Source organism: Lissotriton vulgaris, chromosome 5 (assembly GCF_964263255.1).
Source record: "Lissotriton vulgaris chromosome 5, aLisVul1.2, whole genome shotgun sequence".
Taxonomy (NCBI): domain Eukaryota; kingdom Metazoa; phylum Chordata; class Amphibia; order Caudata; family Salamandridae; genus Lissotriton; species Lissotriton vulgaris.
In genome coordinates, this window is record NC_141693.1 from 144,572,526 (window position 1) to 144,593,476 (window position 20,951).

Sequence of the window (20,951 nt, forward strand, 5' to 3'; positions counted from 1 at the left end):
TAGTGCCATATTTAAACATTTTTCCTTTTTCTTCTTTTTCCCAATTCTTGTACCATGTCACAAATATTAGAAAAAGCACATGCAGGCAAAACAATGTTTATGTCCTGATGATGATCCCAGTTCATTAGGAGCCAGGGATCGAAACGTCGTCGACACTTTGCCAAATTCTGTAACCTTACCACAGTGTTGAAACTGTTACATGAATTTGTTGTCTTAACTTGCCATGCAAATATGCCACTGATGCAAGGGACAATTGGCTCCCATGTTCTCTTTGCCTGATATTCTTTACCCTCTCTCTCTTGCTTTCTTGCCTATTTTTATTCCTTTTCTGATGTACTTTTGGATAGGTACAGGCTTGTACCCTATCAGTGCTTGCACCAGACCCCTCTGAGGGTCTTTCAAACTTGTTGATATCTCGAAATAAATTCTCAGGCCCGGCTGGGTACTGAAAACAAAATATAGTACTGATTGGAGTCTATATATTTATATTTGTCCTATTGATAACTTAACCCTACGGACCTCTGTTGTCTTAAATAAGTAGGTAAATTATAGCACAAACGCCTGACAAACCAGCAGCTCCCGGCACAGCACTGGCAGAAGCACGCCACTTCCCAAAGTTAAGTCTACTAATCAAGAGACATACGAACTTTGGCCATAGAACTGTTTTGCACGCAAAGAACTAACGCAGTCTTCGGTCACAGGTCGCAAGTGGTGACTGACTAGAGTTAAACGCGATTAAATACTGAACAGGAACGTATGATATGAAGGGCTGTAAGACTGAACTTATGTATAAACACTTCACGCTCGAGAACAGAAGAGTAGTTGTGCTCCTTGCCCACCCTCTGGTTTGATCACTGCCATTTTGTTCGCTGCTCTACACTCTACTGACCTAGCGCACGTATAAATGCGCATTTGCTGCCTATCTACTGTATAAGGGTCCTGGGGCTTGTGACTCTTTCATAGCAGCTCTCTATAAAAGAAGCTTGTGAAATAGCACATTGAGAATGTTAACATGACCATGTTGTAGCGATACACCTCGCGTCTGTTACCTTGCTGATACTTGGTGAACCCACCCATATACCTGGCAGCACTGCAACTCTTGTGTTTGAGGACCTATAGACTGCATTATTCATGTGTGTAATGACAATGCCCCATCTCATACGCCAAGTGCTAACACTCGGTACTGACTGCGACGCATAAGATTTACCTGTGCTATTACGACTGTCTGTTTCTGGTAACCATAGTATTGTATGAAATGTGTTATTTCTGCCTTTGACCAACTTAAGGTCTGCCCCCATACATTTCCTTGGATTGTGTAGTGCACCCTAGGCGGACCCCCAAATGGGTACTCCCCACACGGTTTATGTGTTTTTGGAATGTTAGGGTGGGGACATGGCTTCAGCAGGATTGGGCTGCTGATGTGGGTGGAGGGAGGGGGGAAGAGGGTTCTGCACTGGTTCAAAGGACATCACACTTAAGATGCATTGCTGAAATCCATGAGGGAGGTTTTATTCATGTCACACTGATGGCAGGTACACATTGCTGGCTTCGGTTCATACGAGGATACTACATGCATGCTTTCTAAAGGCTTGTAATTCACTACCAATGTCAAATATGACAGATAGTAGGCCGGACAGATCACGTTTGAATCTACTTACATGGAACGTGCGCGGGTTTGCAAATCCGAAGAAAATTAGACAGTTATTTGCATGCATGGATAAATGGCATATTGTTATCGCACTATTCCAGGAATTCACATAGCCCGGCATTCCCATACTAATATTGGCCGGCGGTGGGCAGAATCCACTCATAATGCAACATACTCTACTTACGCAAAAGGGGTCTCGATACTGGTGAAGAAGGGCACAAACTTTACAATTGAAAACACGGTCACTGACAAGCAGGGACGCTATCTGATAATTAAGGGGATACTACGAGGTCAGAGGCCAACACTTATTAACACATACGGCCCAAACGTTGATGCACCCAAATTTTTATCATGAGATTTGGCAACATCTACACGCGAACACGGACCGAACATTACTGTGGGGAGGTGACCTAAATCTGGCTTTGGGCGATCAACTGGATAGATCAGGGGCGACTGTGGAGCCACACAGAAAGGTGCGGACCAAAATACTTGACATTATGGCTGATATGCACTTACAAGATATATGGCAAGTGAGACACCCTGAGAAGCAACACACACATCAGCGGCACACAATAGTTGGTCCCGTATGGACTACTGGCTGGGATCCGAAACTGCACTATTATGGACCAAGGGAATTAAACACATGCCTAAGACCCTCTCCGATCATAATCCTATCATATTGACTCTTCATATCCCAAGTTACACACCGCCACCATACAGTTGACGATTCAATGCTACTGCCCTCACAGACTCAGTGTACACAGATACTATACACAAGGCAATCAAAGACTACTTCCACGCGAATGAAAACTCCACGGACGATCCGTGCCTTCTCTGGGAAGCATTCAAGGCCACATTGCGCAGAGTTAGTATAAGCACTACTGTGGAGATATAGCGAGACATTCGGACACAATTGACACGGTGTGAAATGCAACTGAAATCGTTAGAAAGCCAATATGAACAAACACAAGATCCCGTTGTGTTGGGGAAGATACGAGAGACACTGACTGAATATCAAACCTTTGCTGCAGATGAGATTAAGTATGTCCATAAACGACCTAGAGCTAGAGCGTTTGGCGAAGGCGGCAGACCGGGTAGGATACTAGCCGCAAACATTTGCTTGGGACATAGATCACAAACAGTACTACAGATACAGGATGATGCTGGGTCCACCTGCACAGATCCGATGGGTATCCTGCGGGGTTTTGTGGAAACATATAGCAAGCTCTACCAATCGCAGCCCACTGCAACCTCTGCCGAGATATTTAAATATCTCGAGGATGTGGCTATTGCATGGCTCTCAGACGCACAGCGAGCCTGTCACTTCCGATCACTGTTGAGGAGGTCTCCGCCATAATTAAATCTTTACCGAATGGAAAAGCCCCTGGCCCAGATGGCTTCACGTGCAAGTTCTACAAAACATTTACTGATATCTTAGTGCCCCGACTGGTTGCGATGTATGGGGATGCATTCGAGAAGAACATATTCCCACCAACGCTGAGAGAAGTGGTGGTAATAGCACTTTTAAAGCCAGCAAAAGATCCTGAGCTATGTGATTCATATCGCCCCTTATCGTTAATAAATGTGGAATTTTAGCCAAATTACTCGCTACGAGACTACAGCCTCTTATGACAAACTTGGTCCTACTAGACCAATCAGACTTCATACCATCTAGGGCCACCACGCACAACACCTGGACGCGGTTTGCATTATCCCTTTACCTGATCCCAAACACCAAAGCTGTGGCGGCCATGCTAGATGCCGCCAAGGCCTTTGACTCTATTGAATTGTCTTACCTCCTCACGATACTCAATAGGATGGGCTTTCCCCCAATCTTCACTCAATGGGTTAAGCTTCTATACACGAGCCCGGTAGCCAAAATTAGGCTCAATGGATACGTTTCAGGTGCAATAAACAGAGCGTGGGACTAGACAAGGGTGCCCATTGTCCCCCTTGTTGTTTGCCCTTGCCCTTGAACCGCTCGCTTGCAAGATCAGGCAACTGCACCACCCTTCTGCACTGCAATTTCCCAGCAGACCCTTGCACATCTCCCTCTACGCGGACGATATGCACCTGTATGTGCGAGATCCCGAGAGACACCTATCACCGCTACTGCGTGAATATATTAAATTTGGCTGGCACTCTGGGCTCCAAATAAATTGAGATAAATCCTCCATCATCCCCCCTCACTGACACCATGGTACCACACACTACCGAATTTCCATTGGAATGGCAGTGTGACCCCATTAAATACTTTGGGGTGTGGTTCCACAGAGACCCTGAAATTGTTATCAGAACTAACTATGGGAGAGCATTAGCTAAAATGGAAGAAAAGGAAAACCGCTGGATACAATTACCACTGTCACTTGCTGACCGTATAGCGATTGTTAAAATGGTTATACTCTTATCTTTTCAATAACATACCCCTCCCCCCATACACCCCCCGAGAGAGGTCTTTAAGAGGATATCCTCGGTAGTGCTCAGGCTGATATGGGCAGGTAAGCAGGCACGTATAGAGCTGCGCACCTTGACCTTGACATACTCGAAAGGGGGTCTCTGTGTGCCAGATTTTTTCCCTATACTACATATGTGCTCAGGGCAATATGCTGCATACTGGTACCATAAAGTCCCATACCTAACGCACACAGCCATAGAGGAACGAGACGCATTACCAATAACCCTTACAGCTATTATCAGTCATAAACGTCCACCTCTACACGCCAAAGATATCAATACGATTGATGCTACTAACGACACATGGTACCGCCTAGGCCAACTGACACAAACTACCAATCTATGCCCCAGCTTTACCACTACATTTTCATCCTGCACTGTCAGTTACAAATGAGGAAGTGGGTATGGACCTGCTGCATACAGTTGGGATAGATACTCCTGTTTAAAACTACACAAGATTTATCATATATACAGAATCAAACACTAATGTTCCGATTCACATACTATAGACTGCAGGAAGCCCTTAAGAAACTATACCCTTGTTATCCGGACGAACCGAAACAGCTCGACTCTCTCCAGCTCATCCTGACCTCCCCGAATACGGCGCACTTAGTGTCCCGCTTATACACAGTGGCACAAGATGAAATAAACTATGACACTCATAAGGCGAGGGACATGTGGAACACTGCGTTAGATGACCCACTCACAGAGGTGGAATGGCAGACCACTTGCACGCTGATCAAAATGCTAACCCCTAATGGTAATTTAAGAATTATTAATTTCAAATACCTGCACCAAGCATATCACACCCCCATGAAACTCTGTAGATATGGGATCCGCCCAGACGCACGTTGCAAAAGATGCGGATTTGACCAAGCTGACTTCATTCACTTAGCATGGCGCTGCCTGAAGGTACAAGAATATTGGGAAAAGGTCATTTCCATACTGTTAGCAACGGTGGGAACGGTCATCACTTGCACTGTTCGAGTGTGTCTCCTGGGGCTTGTGTATAATGTTAAAGCGACAAAACGAAAATTCTGTGCGATAACGCTGCTTCTTGCTAAACAAAGAATTTCTATGTGTTGGGAGAGCAGGTTGGCACCTGATGCCAAGAATGGCTCAAAGACATGTCCCATTGTCAAGATACGCTGAGAACATATGAAGAAAAATTACCAGCCCGCTCCAGGTCAAAAGATTACTGGAAATTCTTAACGGATTACTTAAATGCAAACACTTATCTAGGAATGTAATGTTGTGGTGTCCTCCTATTTTTATTACTGTAACGTGCATGCCTTGCATAACATATGTGCTCATATAACCTTTCACACTTGGATGACGAATGCGGTAGTGTGATGATCCGTTTCTTTGTTGTTATATCACCTTCATGATGTATTATTATGAAATGCTAATAAAAAGATTTTTTTTTAAATAAAATAACCTCCTACAAGAGAGAAACTAAAGGTTTGCTCCTGTTCTCTCAAGAACAGAAGTGGGTTCTGAAGGAGAATAAGAGTACTGCTCAAATCTCTTACGTATCTTCTTTTTTTCTATATGTTGGGAGGAGAAAGCTGAATGTCTAAGCTATGGCACCTCATTTGTTCCCTCCTTGGTTAAGGACTGTGAGAAGGAGTGTGGGAAAACACCAACATTAATTTAGTCTACATTTCTTGTATTGCCTTTGCTTGCATCTGGACACATTAATTATACAACAAGCATTACTGTGTTATACTCAGACAATACATTTGTTAATTATCCAACTAGAGTGCAAAAACACTCAACACTCGGGACATCAAAAGAAATAGACAGAGCCAATGACTGATCTAGGACTTAGTGAAAACACAATACATACCTCAAACATTGTACTTCTTACAAAGCCATTCTCTATTAAACTTCTCATGTGGTAGCAAAGAAAAAGTTACCTAACTTTGGTAACCATATTTCTGGTGAACAATAGATCTTCCTGCAAATCCACATATTATTAAGATATTACAATCATCCAGTCGTAGACACTCAATCCAGAAACGTTTTCCCTCAGCAAAAGCTCACCAGCACTCAAGTTAGAGCTATACTGCTTCAGTCATAGCTTCTCCTGTCCAGTATGTGATTAAATGACTCACAAGAAGTCAACTGTAATGCCGGAAATCGTTTGTGGCAGTTTTTGCTCGCCTCACTGAAGTGTGAGGAGAGGAACTGAGAGAATAAACAGCGACAATAACAGTACACAACCCATTGCATTCCTTGGGGCCTTAACATGGGAGGGGGTGGTTGGCTGGGGGGTGAGAGAGGATAATGAAGAATCTGTGTGAAGATATTGTATCCACCAGAAGAAAAGCTACTTTCTAGTGGATTAGCTTGGTACAAGCAGATTCCTCACCAGTTAAACATTCCTGGTGCCAGATGGATCTAGAGACTTCACATAATTCTCCCAAACTGGTGAGGGCACTGAGTCCATCTCAACATTAAAAATAAGGGTGTTGTGAGGTCAATAGAGCCATATAACACCCACCCCATATGTGTTGTCAGTTCCTAAGAGCCAGAGACAAGGGAATGACATCTGGTAGGAGAGCTGGAGACGCTATTACTGAAATCTCCCCCTCTTTTATTCAACCTAGAATGCTGCTTTGATTCCCCCTTAAAGGAGCATGTGAGGCTTTTTGGCGGATAGGAATCCTTTCCACGGGCCTTGAAGGCCATCACATCGGACCAGTGTATCCTTCAGATTGTAGAAAGAGGGTAAAACCAACCAGTCAAACAAACAGCTCACCCCTTCCCTCACATCCCACCCCAACACTCCCTTCAGTTGGAGGGCTATTTGTAGACTCTGCAGCAGAATATAGAAGCCCTACCCCTGATGCAGAAAGGAGAGATGGAGTTGATGACAGAGCACAACATTTGGGCAGGGTACTATTCTTGGTATTTCTTGGTTCCCAAGATGGATGGTGATTTTTGTTTGATTTTTTACCTCAGGTTCTTGAACCTTTGCAAAGAAAAGTTCATGATGCTGTCCTTGGTCATGTATGTATGCATGCAGACAGTCACGAAGATACTTCAGTGGTACCTCCGCAGGCAATGGTTCCAGTACGAGGGAGAACTAGGGGACACCACTGTGACTGTCGGAGACACTGCTGAGGGACTGAGGGAATGAGGAGAAGCTAATTTCAAGGGGTGTCCTTTACAGCACCAGCACTTGGGTAGATCTAGAAGAACTTTAGATTGGAGGTCTTTAGTCTCCAGAGGAACAGGTACTTCACATTAACATGGTCAAACCTAGGGCAATTCGGCTGTCATTCAAGGTCTTTTTCCCTACCCTTCAAAGTCAGTCCAACTGGATCTTGACTGACAATACAACTGGAATATGGTACATGAGCTAGAAAAGGAGAGTGGGGTCTCCCCTTCTCTATCCAGAGGAATTGAGCCCCTGGGCATGTGTGTGCCAGAAAGGTAACTGGCTAGCTGCCAACCATCTGGCCGGCTCTCTGAACACCAGAGTTGATTGTCTGAATTGACATCACATTGCTGTTCATGAGTGGCATCTCCATCTGGAGGCGTTATAAAACATCTGCCAAGTGAGGCACTGTTCAGGTGGATAGATTTGCCATTCTCAGCACTGCTCATTTTCTGCAGTTCTATGCCCTCCAGTATTCTCTGAAGAAAGACCTGGATGACTTGTTTCCATTGAAGTGGAACTTTCCATTTTTTTTGCCAATATTTATTTATTTAATGTATTTATTTTATTTATTTATAGAACACATGAATCACCCCATAAGGGTATCTCCACGCTTAGGACACATCAGCGAACAAAGGAGACTTGCTAGACGAGCAAGGTTTTCAGTTGTTTCCTAAAGGCCAGGTAGTCTGTGCATTGCCGTAGGCGAATGGGGAGATCTTTCTATAGGCGAGGGCCGAGATGGTAAAAGGCCTTACCCGCTTGTCGAGATTTCCCAAAGCGTGGAACAGAAATCAGGGCTTTGTTTCCTGAACGGAGGGGTCTAAGAGGCACATTGTTTACAAATTTCTCATTGAGATAGCTAGGGCCTAATCTGTATACAGCTCTATAAGCCATACAACAGATTTTGAAATGAATCCTTTTTCGTATGGGTAGCCAATGTAACTTCTTAAGCAAAGGGAGGGAGGCTGTTCTAGAGGGGACATCGGCCACCAGGCGAGCCGTGGCGTTTTGGACCACCTGTAATCTATTTATGTCCCTTTCATTGGCTGAGATCAACAGCGCATTACAGTAGTCTAAGCAGCTTAAAATTAGTGCCTGAATCAAGGTTTTTCTTGAAGACAGAGGCAGGAAAGGGAACACTCTTCTGAGCATGCCGAAGCTGTGGAAGCAGGCTCCGATGGTAGCGGAGACATGGTCTCAAGGTGAGTTTTTGGTCCAGGCGGACTCCAAGGTTTTTCACCGCTGATTTAGGGCAAGGGTTGGGGCCCTGTTCCTCTGGCCACCAAGTAGGAGACCATACCATGGTGGCATCGCCAAACAGCATTATCTCGGACTTGGTGGCGTTTATTTGGAGAAAGTTATTTTTCATCCATTCCGCTACAGATTTCATTCCTTCACAAAAGATGGCTTGGCAATTAGGGTTAGATTTGTCAAGTGGAAGGAGTAACTGGGTATCATACACATAAGATATGGGGATGAAGCCTAGTTTTCTCAACAGTCTCGCCAGGGGAGCAACATAATCGTTGAACAAGGTAGGGCTCAGGCAAGAGCCCTGAGGTACTCCCTTGGTGACCTTAGAGGTCTTAGAGTGGAAGGAGCCTAGGTTCACGGTCTGAGTTCTGTCGATAGGAGGTTGGTTAGCCATTTCAGTGCTAGCCCTGTGACGCCTATGTCGCTCAGTCTTCTGGTGAGATATAGTGTTGAATGCTGTGGAAAGGTCAAGCAGCACAAAGAGCACCGCCGGACCCTTAACCAACTGCTTCCGGACGTTGTCGGTAACTGCTACTAGGGATGACTCAGTGCTGTATCTGGGGCGAAATCCGGATTTGAGGGATCTAGACTGTTGGTGGATTCAATGTAGTTGGAGAGATGTGTATTGATGTGTTTTTCTAGGATTTTGGTGTGAAGGGGGTAGGAGTGAAATTGGTCGATAATTTGTTATGTCTTCCGGAATAATTTTAAGAATCTTTTTCATCGGAAGAATCTGAGCAGCTTTCCGTCAGGGAGCTATTAAGAATATTGCAAATGGGGTTGGCGAGCAGTTTAGCCAGGGTGGCAGTCAGTTTAGCAGGAATCAGATCTAGTGGGGACCCGGACTCGGCGTTTTTTAAGTACACTTCTGTATCTTCTATAGTGAGTTGTGGAAAATTTTATAATGAACTGGTAACTGAAGGGGTGTGTGGGAGCTCAATATCAGATTTAGGTTGGAGATTTATAGTGGAAGTGATTTTGTTATAGATTGTATCTATTTTCTCTGTGAAGTGACTAGCAATGCTATCGCACAGTGTTTGGGATGGTACAGAAGTCATGTTGCAGGCTAAAGGACTGGTAAATGTTTTAAGAATCTGAGGCATTTCTGAGAGCTCCCAGCTTGTAGGAGGGTGGCTGCGATATGGGTTTTTCTGGCATTTTTTAAGATTACGATGGTAATGGTTTAGAGCCTCCTTGTATTTTTCTTTATTGGAAGGATTTTGAGAGCGGCGCCAAAGGCGTTCAAGTCGTTTACATAAGCCTTTTTCGAGTCGCAGGGGGGCCGAGTAGCATGGTGCCTGGTGTCGTTTTACAGTAGTAGGGCATTGTTTCTGGGGCGCAAAACTATCTAAAGTAGCCAGTAAGTTAGCATTGAAAGAGGCAAGGCGTTTCTCAACCTAATCTGAATCCTCGTGAGGAGGTGGGCAGAATGTATCTGAAAATCATTCTGGTGTAATCAAATTCCACCTTCTGTAGCTTTTATTTAGGAAACGTTTAGGGCCGGGGGGAGCCTTGAGGTTAATTCGGAATTCAACGATCGAATGGTCAGACCAAGTCAGAGGAGTCGTAGCAATGTAAGATATATCAGGCGAGTTAGTTAAGATGATATCTAACGTATGCCCTGCCTGGTGGGTAGGATCTTTGTTTATAGAAGTAAGGTTGAGTGCTGCCAGTTCAGTGAGAAAAGATGATGCTTCCAGGTTGTCTAGGATTTCACTATGTAGGTTAAAGTCTCAAAGAAGCAGGACATTTCTGGACGAAATGACATGTGGGGCAATAAGTTAGATAAGCTATGAGGTGGTATTGGTTAGAGGTCCTGGTGGGCGATAGACTATGGCTCCTTTCCAATTGAGGTTGTGATGCAGATTAAAGTTAAAGACCATCATTTCTAACTGATCGTTGCTCACTTGGCCTAGGATGGAGATAGTCACTGAGTTTTTATAAACTATAGCTATTTCTCCCCCAGTCCTATGTAGTCTGTCAAGTTTTAGAATGTGATCATTATCGGGAAGCGCCACTTCTATGTCAGGGTTGGAGTGAGGTTTAATCCAGGTCTCTGTAAGAAATCCTAAAAGGGGACTATTGGAGGACAGTAGATCCCATATATTAGCAGCATGTTTGGGCAGTGACCTTACAATGGCAAGAAAACAGTTCCAATTATAGTCGGAATCTGCTCTGGCAGAGTGTCTAAATTCTGTAAAACTGGAGAGTGAGTTTAGGTTCTGCTTTGACTTAGTATTGGCTGTTCTGAAGTGGACAGGAGCACTTTGATATTTTCAATTGCTGCTGGAAAAAGGTCCCTCTACTTCAGTAGGGGTGGGGCAGACATAGGTTGGAGTAATCAGGTTAGTGTTAGCATTTTTGATTGCAACCAGCTCCTCACTAGTATCAGTATAGGAGGCCCTCACCTGTTTAACCTGGGGATGGGCAAAACCGGCCAGGGTTCTTGCTCCTGGCGACGACCAGGCGCAGACGGGCTTGCCTTTTGCACGTCTTCGGCGTGCCCGCTACGCACGTCCGACTAGGCATCATCTTTTATGCTTTGTGAGCAAGACCGATAACCTCCCGTCGAGATTGGAAGGGAAGCAGTCAGGACTCACTTCCGGTTTGTGTCGCCTCCCTCCAGACAACCGGAACAATCCGTCCTGGACCAGGGGGGCTACCGGGTGAGTGAATTTTTAAGGTGTGCAATTAGATACAAATGTGCAAAATAGGCAAACAGATTAGAATTAAAACAATTTTTAAAAACGTCAGAGCCCTTTACCAGGTGCTCTCTGGAACGAAATGCAGGTTTGTAGTACTTTTTAAATACCACTAGTGAAAAAAGCAAGGAGCCCTTTCCCAGACGCTCAGGTCGGTGCAACAGTCTCCTCAGACAGCGCGTCCGCTGCGTGTTTGACTAGGCATCATCTTTTATGCTTTGTGAGCTAGACCGCTAACCTCCCGTCAAGATTGAAAGGGAAGCAGTCAGGACTCACTTCCGGTTTGTGACGCCTCCCTCCAGACAACCGGAACAATCCGTGCTGGACCAGGGAGGAGGAATACCATGCGATAAATTATATGCTCTGGCATACCACAGGTAATACTTGCCATAAGAGACTCCTCATACAAGACCCATGGCCCCAGTGCTGGTATACTAGAGTAGCTGTTGGCATGGGGTCACTTGTGAAAAAGAATGCTGGGACTTCCATCCTCAAAGAAATTCTTATCATAGTGGGGCCACCTGTGGCAAAATGTTGGAGCTGGCACCCTGACGGCAGTTTCAGCCATAAGGAAGGAAATCTGTGGCATATGGGAGGGGGGGGCAAACCTGACAAAATGCTGACCCTGACATTCTAGGATGTAATTACTGACCCAAGGGTCACCCATTGTATATGGACAGCAATAATGGCAACATTCTGGCACTGTTGTATTGTATGTAATTTTAGGCCAGGGGTGCATAGATGGCAATTTATTTTTGGGAGAGAGGGCACCCATGATAAAATGCTGGATTCAAGCAAGCCGGGCTGAAGACGGCTGGAATGACAGAAACCGGTCCTCGGAAGTTTGTTTCCGGTCCAGGGAAGACATGGCTTGGCAGTTCGGGCTGGACTGTTCCCATGAGGCACAGGGTCAGACTGATTTGCATAAGGCCATGTCTGAACTGGGGTGGCAGAGTGGGCTAAAGAACGGTGATGGATTAAACCCAGATCTTTTGACTGGGTGTGAGTGTTTGATTGATACCAGATGCTCCGTCCATCACCACCCCCTTTTGTACCGGCTCTGCCACAGCAGCGGTAATATTTCACACATGAGGAAAACAGATGTGGGACGGTGGGGGCAGAGCTGTTCCATATGATGTGGGATTGTACACGCCTCTCCAGTTACTGGATGGAGCTTGTTGACTTTCTCAATGATGCAATTGAACATAATATTCTGCACTCCCCAGTGATATGCTTTCTGGGGTTATTCCTATGTATAGCAAAGTATATTTATAGACTTGCCCTTGATTTTAGCAAAAAGCCTTCACTCTTAAGTGGAGAGCTTCCATGGAGCCACGCGTAGTATCAATGGAAACGTGATCTCATTAAGTGGGCGGGATATTAAAGCAGCACTCTGTTTAGTGAGACCAAGAGAAATAAGGGTACCACATAGGTGGCGGGAGCATGTGAGGTATTAGTGACTTGGTTAGAGGGGTGGACACTGAGTTGGTGGCTGGCTCTTCCCCTTGACAGCCTGAATTGTCCAAACATCATATGAGCTGGAACGCATTTCATCATATGAGCTGGAAAACAAGAGTAATTCATAAAGGGAAGGAGTGCAGTGGCTCAATCTTGACTTAACAAACTGAAAGTGGGGCATGCATGTTCCTCGTCTGTTTTGATTCATAGCCACATGACTACTGGTTTTAAGCAGTGGATACTGGCCGATGAGATCTCCCCCATCCTAACACCATCCTCACTGCATTATGTGGCAGGCTGGCCTGCCGCCCGCCTCGCAACCTTTTGTACTCGCTGATGCAGTAGATGTTAGTCATCAGATGAACTCAATTGGGGGGGTGGGGAGGGGGGGGGGGAGTGTTTATCACAGTTTGAATAGTTTTCTGTGCACTTATGGTAGTGCTGTTATTACTGATGTTCAGAGTTAGGAACGGATTGTGGCAGTACATAACTTAGTTCTATTCCTTCTGTGAGGTGTGCCCGTACACGTACAATGCATGTGCATTCATGGTGGCCTGCATTCTTTTGGATTGTCTTGTTGAAAATGGGGAACACAGCACATTGTGAAAAAACAAAAGCGGGGATCAATTCCCTGGAACGTCAGGTTTCACTGGCTAGGATCACCCAGAAAGGGGTTGAATATTTAATGTGAGCCCTTTAAAAGAGTATAGCTTTTCAGAAAATGTATGTGAAAATTGTGCATAAAAATGCACTATTACACCATATTTTTTCCACAATTTTCTGGAAGAGACTCCGCCTTTCTTCCAGACTCCCCTTAGACGACGTTGGGCTCACTCATTTTGTTCCCTTAATTTAGGACAAGTCTTGCATCCCATTTTCAAAGATTATCAGCTGATACTGCAAGAACAGCCGGTAAACAGAGGCTTGATGAGCAATGTTTAATTTCTGTACCCTCCACTAGGACTACAACTTTATACTCTTCTGAATCAATAAAAAATACTAAATAATTTAAGTCAATAGCAAAGCTCATATTTAATATATGGTCAATATCAACTAATACATGTGGCACTACTATGGTTTTTGAAATCTCCCTTCGATCTATCAATATATTTCTCATTGAGTTGGGGGGGAGGAGGGACTACTAAATCATGACAGTTTGTGGTTAAAAATAATTTAGGATCCCATGCAGTACTGTGGCACTATATCTTCTTCATGTATACACACTTTTTCATGTGCTACAAGAGAAGCAAGTAATTTTGCCCCAGCATATCATATCAGCTCCCTAACATAGGATGTATCTAATATAGACATTTATCACTGTTGTGCTATCATAATCATGCAATTATGGACCTCCAGGAATGTCAATTATTGTGATCTCACCGAGGTATGGTGTCAGGTGATACCACTTCCTAGAAAGTTCCACGGTCATATGTCACTTCCTCTGATAATGCATCAGCTATAAACAAAGCAGCACCTTCCTAACTATTAGCCCTTACTTCGAAAACATGGTGATCTCTAGTTCAGAAATGTAATCACAAATGTTCCACTTTAATTAAGAAAATGCTTACAGAAATACACATGCATATTAATTCAAGTTTGTACTTTAAAGAAAACTTTAATGCAGTTAAACTAGAAACATCTTTGGAGTAATGAAATGTGCAAAAGTAATAGTACGTTCAATTTACATTGCATAAAGCGTTTAGTTAAATAACGAGCAGCTCAATAGACTTCCCCAGTGATGGGGGATGTTACTTTAGATTCAGTTAAATGTCATACAGACCCATACCTGCATAAGGCGCTCCAGCTGATAAAACTTGCAGTGCAAATCTTCAAAGTTTTGTTTGAAAAGTTCCCGTAGTCCATAATCAAACATGATTTTCACCAGAACACTAAAAGCCTGTTCTTCAGGCATCTGTCAAAAATGTAAATACAAGGAGCAACAGTTGTTAAAACAAGTCTCATCCGTGCTTCCTTTACCTTGACTCATCTAAATCAACGGGCTATGCACACACTGCATAACAAGGCACTGGTATGGCAAACAGTTTTATTTAGTTCACTGTTCTACGAAACAGCCAATTTTCTGTTATGGTTAACAAATGCAATCCACGTTTAGAAAAGTCAAAACAATATGCGAAAGAGACTAGGAATCTATCATGAATGAATACGTGACTTACCTTCGGTAATGATCTTTCTGGTGGATATTCTATTTACATGCAGATTCCTCATCTGTTGAATACCCCCATTTGCCAGACTAGCTCAGAAAACTTTGCAATAACTCTCCTGCACTCGTACGTACCCGGCACTTAGCTCCATCTTTATGTCAGGTATCACGCCAGACATGACCTCGCCACAGCAATATAGCACTACCTCAGCACTCGGACGTCTGTTCCTCGATCATTTTTCCTGAGCCCTTTGAGGCAGAGACTAGTTCAGTTCTCAAAATTAGGAGGTAGGTGGGATTGCTGATGAATCTTCAAATAGAGTATCCACCATAAAAAACTGTTACCCAAGGAAAGTAACTTATTGTTATAGATACTGATGCCTTCTGTTGAATAGATACTACAGCAATGACCCTCGCAAGTGGTGGGTCTGAATGAGTGATCACACCATAAAGTCCTGGAGCACAGAAGGAGCAAAATGGCAAATCCTTCTTACTTCAGAATCCAAGTGATTTTGCGAATGTGTCAAGATATGCCCACTACGTCATACAGCATATATCTGGAATAGGCATCACCCTGGACAATGCCAAAAAAAAAAAATCGCTTTTGGTAGAGTGAGCTCAATACCTTCTAGGGGGTCGCCTTTAGCAACAGCATAGGAGCTGTTTCCACTGCATAGCCTTGCTGGGTTTACGAAAGTACAAAGCTCAAAACAAAGATTTGCCTTCATCAGCTCAATGCTCTCCTCCGGGCACCAGGAAACCAAACGGTCCACTATTTTTCAGAAAGGCAAGGGCGGAGGGAGCACACTACCTCTCATCCCAGCACAGTTCTCACCATTGCATTCTGGTAAATGCAGTAGGCTTACTTTCAAAGTTGCTGTAGTTCTTTACCAAAGTTGGTGCAGGTAGTGCTGTTCTCTAGACACGTGATTCTGGTTTTAACCCTTCATCAGTAGAGAGCAAAAGTAGTATAGAGCAGAGAAATGTAATCAGGGGATGCTGAAATGGTGCCCAAGTCTAAACAGTTCACAGTACCACTTCACAGGCACAAAGGTGCATCCCAGGAGAGCTCACAGACTCGTTGGCTCAAGGGAGCCTTTTAAACACAAGGAGGGAGGGAGCACACTGCCTCTCATCCCAGCACAGTTCTTCCCATTGCATTCTGGTAAATGCAGTACGCTTACTTTCAAAGTTGCTTTAGTTCTTCACCAAAGTTGGTGCAGGTAGTGCTGTTATATCTAGACAAGTGTTTCTGGGTTTAGCCCTTCATCAGTAGAGAGCAAAAGTGACACCTAATTAAGTGTTATCCTGCACTGCATTTATTATGCATCGGGCAAACTGAGTGCTGGGATGTGATGCAGCGTACGCTCACCCTCCTCCTATTTGAAAGCGCCCTTGAGCTAATGATCTGACGAGCTCTGGTTGACGCACCTGCGCCCAGCGAGTGGTACAGAGACCTGAGAAAACTTTGGGCAGCATTTTCAGCACCCCCAAAAAGAATGTGTTGCTCTCTACTGAAGGACAACTATCCTGAAACATGTCTAGAGATACACAGCACCGGCTGCACCACTAAGGGGGAAAAACTAAAGCCTGACAGCGAAGTAAGTGTTATCATGCACTGCATTTACTATGATGCATCGGGGCAAACTGAGTGCTTGGATGTGAGGCAAGGTGCACCCACACTCCACTTATTTTTCAGAAAGAGTTCATGGAGGGGACACATGCTGACAGAATTGTGTCCACCACCACTGACGACATGGAAAGGGCTCAGATTGCCCTCTTCAATCTACAGGAACGAAGTTGGAGGATCTGGAGGTTTGGTGCAGAACCTGCCCCTGACTGCGAAAGGAAGTACACAGTTAGCATGGACAGAGGTTTATAGATAAGATTAGCAGGAGGTCTGCATAGCACAACCTTGGCAACTAGTTCAAGGTAAATCGAATCAGTTGTTTCCATTTTTGGCAAAGCTTCCTAAGCACACAAGGAAGCACAGATACAGGGCTGGGGAAATGAATAGGGCAAAGAAAATACCATGTGAAATGAATGCTGCAAAAAGCTTAGATAGCACAGAACAGCCTGCCATGTACATTCTTCCGAGTGGCACAGAGATTCACCTGAAGTGTGCCCTTAAGGAAATGACTGAACCATCTCTGGGGAAGCTGCCACTTGTGGTCAAGCAAGATGGCACTGATCAAGCTGTTGGCTACCTTGTTGAAGGAGCCTGCCAGGTGGCTGGCAACTAGCAAAATTCCATGCTCCTGAGCCCTAGCTAAGGGTACCTACACTTCTTGTACAGTAGCCGAGAAGCCACTCTGCCCTGCTAGTTCACACAAAACATTGCAATTGTGTTCTCAGTAAGAATTTGGGCAGACCAACCTCAAAGGGAGGGCAGGAAGACTTTCAGGACCTGACCAACTGCCTGCAGTTTAGGCATGTTGAAACATTTGTTGCTTTAAAGATCAGAGTTCTTTGGTCTCCAACTCCTCCAGGGAGTGCATGCATCACCACTTTGGGGCAGGTTCTCTTCTACTGACCAACAGTGAAGATGTGTCCCATTTTCAGAGTGGATCTTGATGATGTCTCTTAGCTCACCCTGTGTTTAAAACACTGCAGGTGGATACATCACTAGAGAGCCTTAATGTGCCAACATGTATGAGCGACGAACTGTATGAAGATGCCAGCAGACTGAGCAGGCAAAGGACCATCAGGGCTTTAATTTGAGCTCCCTTGTGAAACATCAGACTCATATTCTGAATATCCCTAATCCTCTAGGGAAGAGGGCAAGCTCTGACCGGTCATGTACAGTACATCCCTATAAACATTAAGTGTTGAGAGATCACTTTCTATTGTAGTAAGCTGTAGCCTTTAGGTGGTCCAATGCCAGGCATACCCAGATCCCCTACCTGTGCAGAAGGGGGTACAACCACCAGCATCACCTGGTGAGGACCTCTGGAACAGATTTGAACCAAGAAGGGAAGGCGGCAAACTGGTAGCACTTGGCAGCTACCACAAAATGCTGTTATCTCCTGAGCGGCTGCAGGATTGGTAGAAGAAAGTAAGTGCTCTACAATACGAGAGACACCATCCAGTCTCCTAATTCCAACACCATTTGAACAAGGGACAGCATCATTAATTGCTCTTGTTGAAGAAGCAATTTAGGACTAATGGAGACTATCATCCTTCTTGCGCAAAGAAGTACCAGGAGTTCTGGGACCAACTCCACCACCACCTCTTTCTATAGAAGGGCTGCCATATCTCACTGGCGAATGAGTGTTTGTTTTTCCGACTGCTAATAGGGTAAAGTTGGAGGGAAAACAGACACTTTATTGGATTTGTAAGACTTATTGTTCTGTCATAATATCTTGCCAGGCCTTCAGATGGAGTGATATACCCTTCGCCCCATTTGCTGCCTGTGATCCACAGGGGTAGCTTAAGCGCCTCTTGGTGCTGTAGAGGAAGAAGACTGTGGCACCTGCCGGGACTTGGAAACGACACAGCCCCCGTCATGCCTCCAAAAACAATTTGCTTGTTGGACAGGCTGGGAAGACTGGTTATGACAAAAGGGCATACTGCAAAACCTTTTCTACTGGCAGTGAAAGTCACATGTGCGAGACGCCAAGCCCAAGGAATTGGTGGTAGCATGACCCCCTGTGAAACTCTTGAAGGTCAAGTCAGACTTACAGCAAAACAGGCCACACCAAAAAAGGCATGTCTATCATACTTGCCTGGACATCCCTTGAGAAGCTGTGTGTGTTTTCTGATCACTAGCAATGATCCTATGGCCTTGGTAACTAAATCCAAGGTATCCAGGCCTGCTGTGGATCCGTTTTGCACAACCATAGTCATCTCGGACCACAGCTGCAAAATTGCATTTTAGGTGATCTGGGAGCTTTACACCACCATATGCACCATGTCTCGCAGCTCATGGATGTATCTGGTGGCGTTCATAGGTCAGAGTGTTAAAGTCCTTGAGGACAAAACTTTCCTCCCAGTCATTTACAATTTGTTAGAATCCAAGTCGGGAAGTGCAGTAGGAAAACATCCTGGGTTGGGTTTTGTACGAGATGAACCTGCACCACAAGGCCTTTCGTGAACAGGGGCCACGTTCTAGAAAAAGAGCGCCAGGCGATCTGCCTGTTCACAGCCACGTTAATAGGATCTATTAGTGCCTAGTAAAATAGAAGCAGGGTCTCCGAGGGCACAGTACAGCTGGAGGATCTTAGTCTGAAAATGTCTCCATTGGGTGAATTCATTCCAGCACCCCTGCCATCTTTTAATGGCGGCCGTAAAGGATGCCAGCTCCATAGATGGCAGTCCCACAGGACATTCTATTCGACCTCTGCAGAGGTATTGAATCCACGTAACTTTTTAAGAGCCAAATAATCAGTGCTTCTGTTCTTGTGGGAGGGGGCAAATTGGCTGCCTCACTATTGTAGTCATTGTGTTTTTTACCTGAGGCATCAGAAAGTGATAAGAGTGCATTCCAAAATGTCATCGATCCTTTGCCAGTATTTTTGTGTTGGCAAGCGTCTGGAAGGAGACTCGCCCCTCTGCTGGGCCACCTCCATTAATCTGATTCCTTTCTCAATAGAATGGCCTTAGCTTGAGGTATAGGTTCCGGAATCTGAGCAGGTTTAAGAGCTACTGGCAAAACCTTGAGGAGGGTGTCTGGGGCAGCACTGGGAAAACCCCCACTGGTGGTATGCCAATTGAGAACACACCAGTTCCATGGGCCTCAAAAGTGCATCAGAGGGAAGCAAAGAGCCACTGAAGAGCGTCCACATGGCTTGGGTAAACGCAATGACTTGCAATGGGAACTGCAGGTATGAGTGGAAAAAGGTTTAACATCAAGACAGGAAGTAGTGCCAGGGGTGGGGTGGAGGTCAAAGGAGACTTACCCCCACAGCAGGAACAGTGTCAGGTAATGAAGTAATCTCTCCTGAGCCTCCATTTTGCTTTTTGTTTTTATTAAATATTTTTATTTTTCATCAACATCAGAATTACAAATTCAAAGAACATTGCCAGAGAAACAGAAAAAAGAAAAAAAATAATCTTACAATTCAGAAAGCATTATCATCAGGTTTAAAACAAATAAAGCAGTTTTCAAAAACGCAAAGAGCTTTAGACTGAGAAGAGTGAGTTATAAAAGGGGAAAAATTCATCTCAGAAACAATAGAAAGCCATCGTTATGAAATATCATATAGTCTTAATTGCATTAAACTTTTCCCCCATTTCATCTTAAATCTCTCCCAGCCTCCTTTTCCATTCAATTATTGGGGCCCATATCCTCCGTCCATCCTCTTTTTTTTCCCTCCCTCTTTTTTCATATAGGGCCATTTCTAAGATATATATGGCCAGTACCCGAGAGATCCATTGCTGTAATGTTGGGGGGTTAGGATCCTTCCACAGTGTGGCTATGCATAGTCTGCTGAGGGTCATGGCTAAATACAGAAACTCATGATGAAGAACATCTACACCCTCCCTCACTACACCCAAAATCATAACTTCATCAGACAAAGTTAGATGAATCCCCAGAGAATCGGCGAAAAATTGTTCCAAAGATTTTTTGTATATATCTAGAGAGGGGCATGATGCAAACATATGAATTGTATCTGCTTGCGTGGATTGGCACCTCGGACAGATGCCCCCGCTATTTCCCCCCCACTGCGCTATTTTGTTGGGAGTGTAATAAAGTTCAAACATAGTCTTATATTGTTGAGATTGTAAATTTGCCGCTCTTAGGACCGAATTTGACAGTTTTAATGACTTCTCTGCCTCATTACCTGTTAGACCTAGTTTGACTCTCCACTTCTCATACATTCTGCCACAATCATCCTTTTTATATTTACATATTTCTTCATATAGTTGCGAGATAGAGGATCCCCCTTCATCCCTTACACATTCCAACAATTCGATTCTTTGAAAGTTCATGTCTCCCCCCTGTTTCTTTAACAGAACTGACTAGGAAGAATGAACTATTATACCCCTCGGTATGGGAACCCATCGCTGCCGGGGGTTTTCACGACCCAGTTATGAGGAGTTGGGATGCTTTAGGGGTTAAAACTATCGGTGACCTTATAGGGGGCAACCGGTCTGATCTCTTTTGAG

The 20,951-nt window shown here is 44.6% G+C and overlaps 1 protein-coding gene across 1 annotated transcript in view; it reads right to left on the bottom strand.

The window, feature by feature from the left end:
- The window catches only part of RABGAP1 (RAB GTPase activating protein 1), a 967,778-nt gene that overhangs the window by 289,311 nt on the left and 657,516 nt on the right, over positions 1–20,951 (bottom strand). The window contains exon 17 of the mRNA XM_086921082.1: positions 14,469–14,594. Coding sequence (XP_086777208.1) covers positions 14,469–14,594 — 126 coding nt within the window. The remainder of the gene's footprint in view (positions 1–14,468; positions 14,595–20,951) is intronic.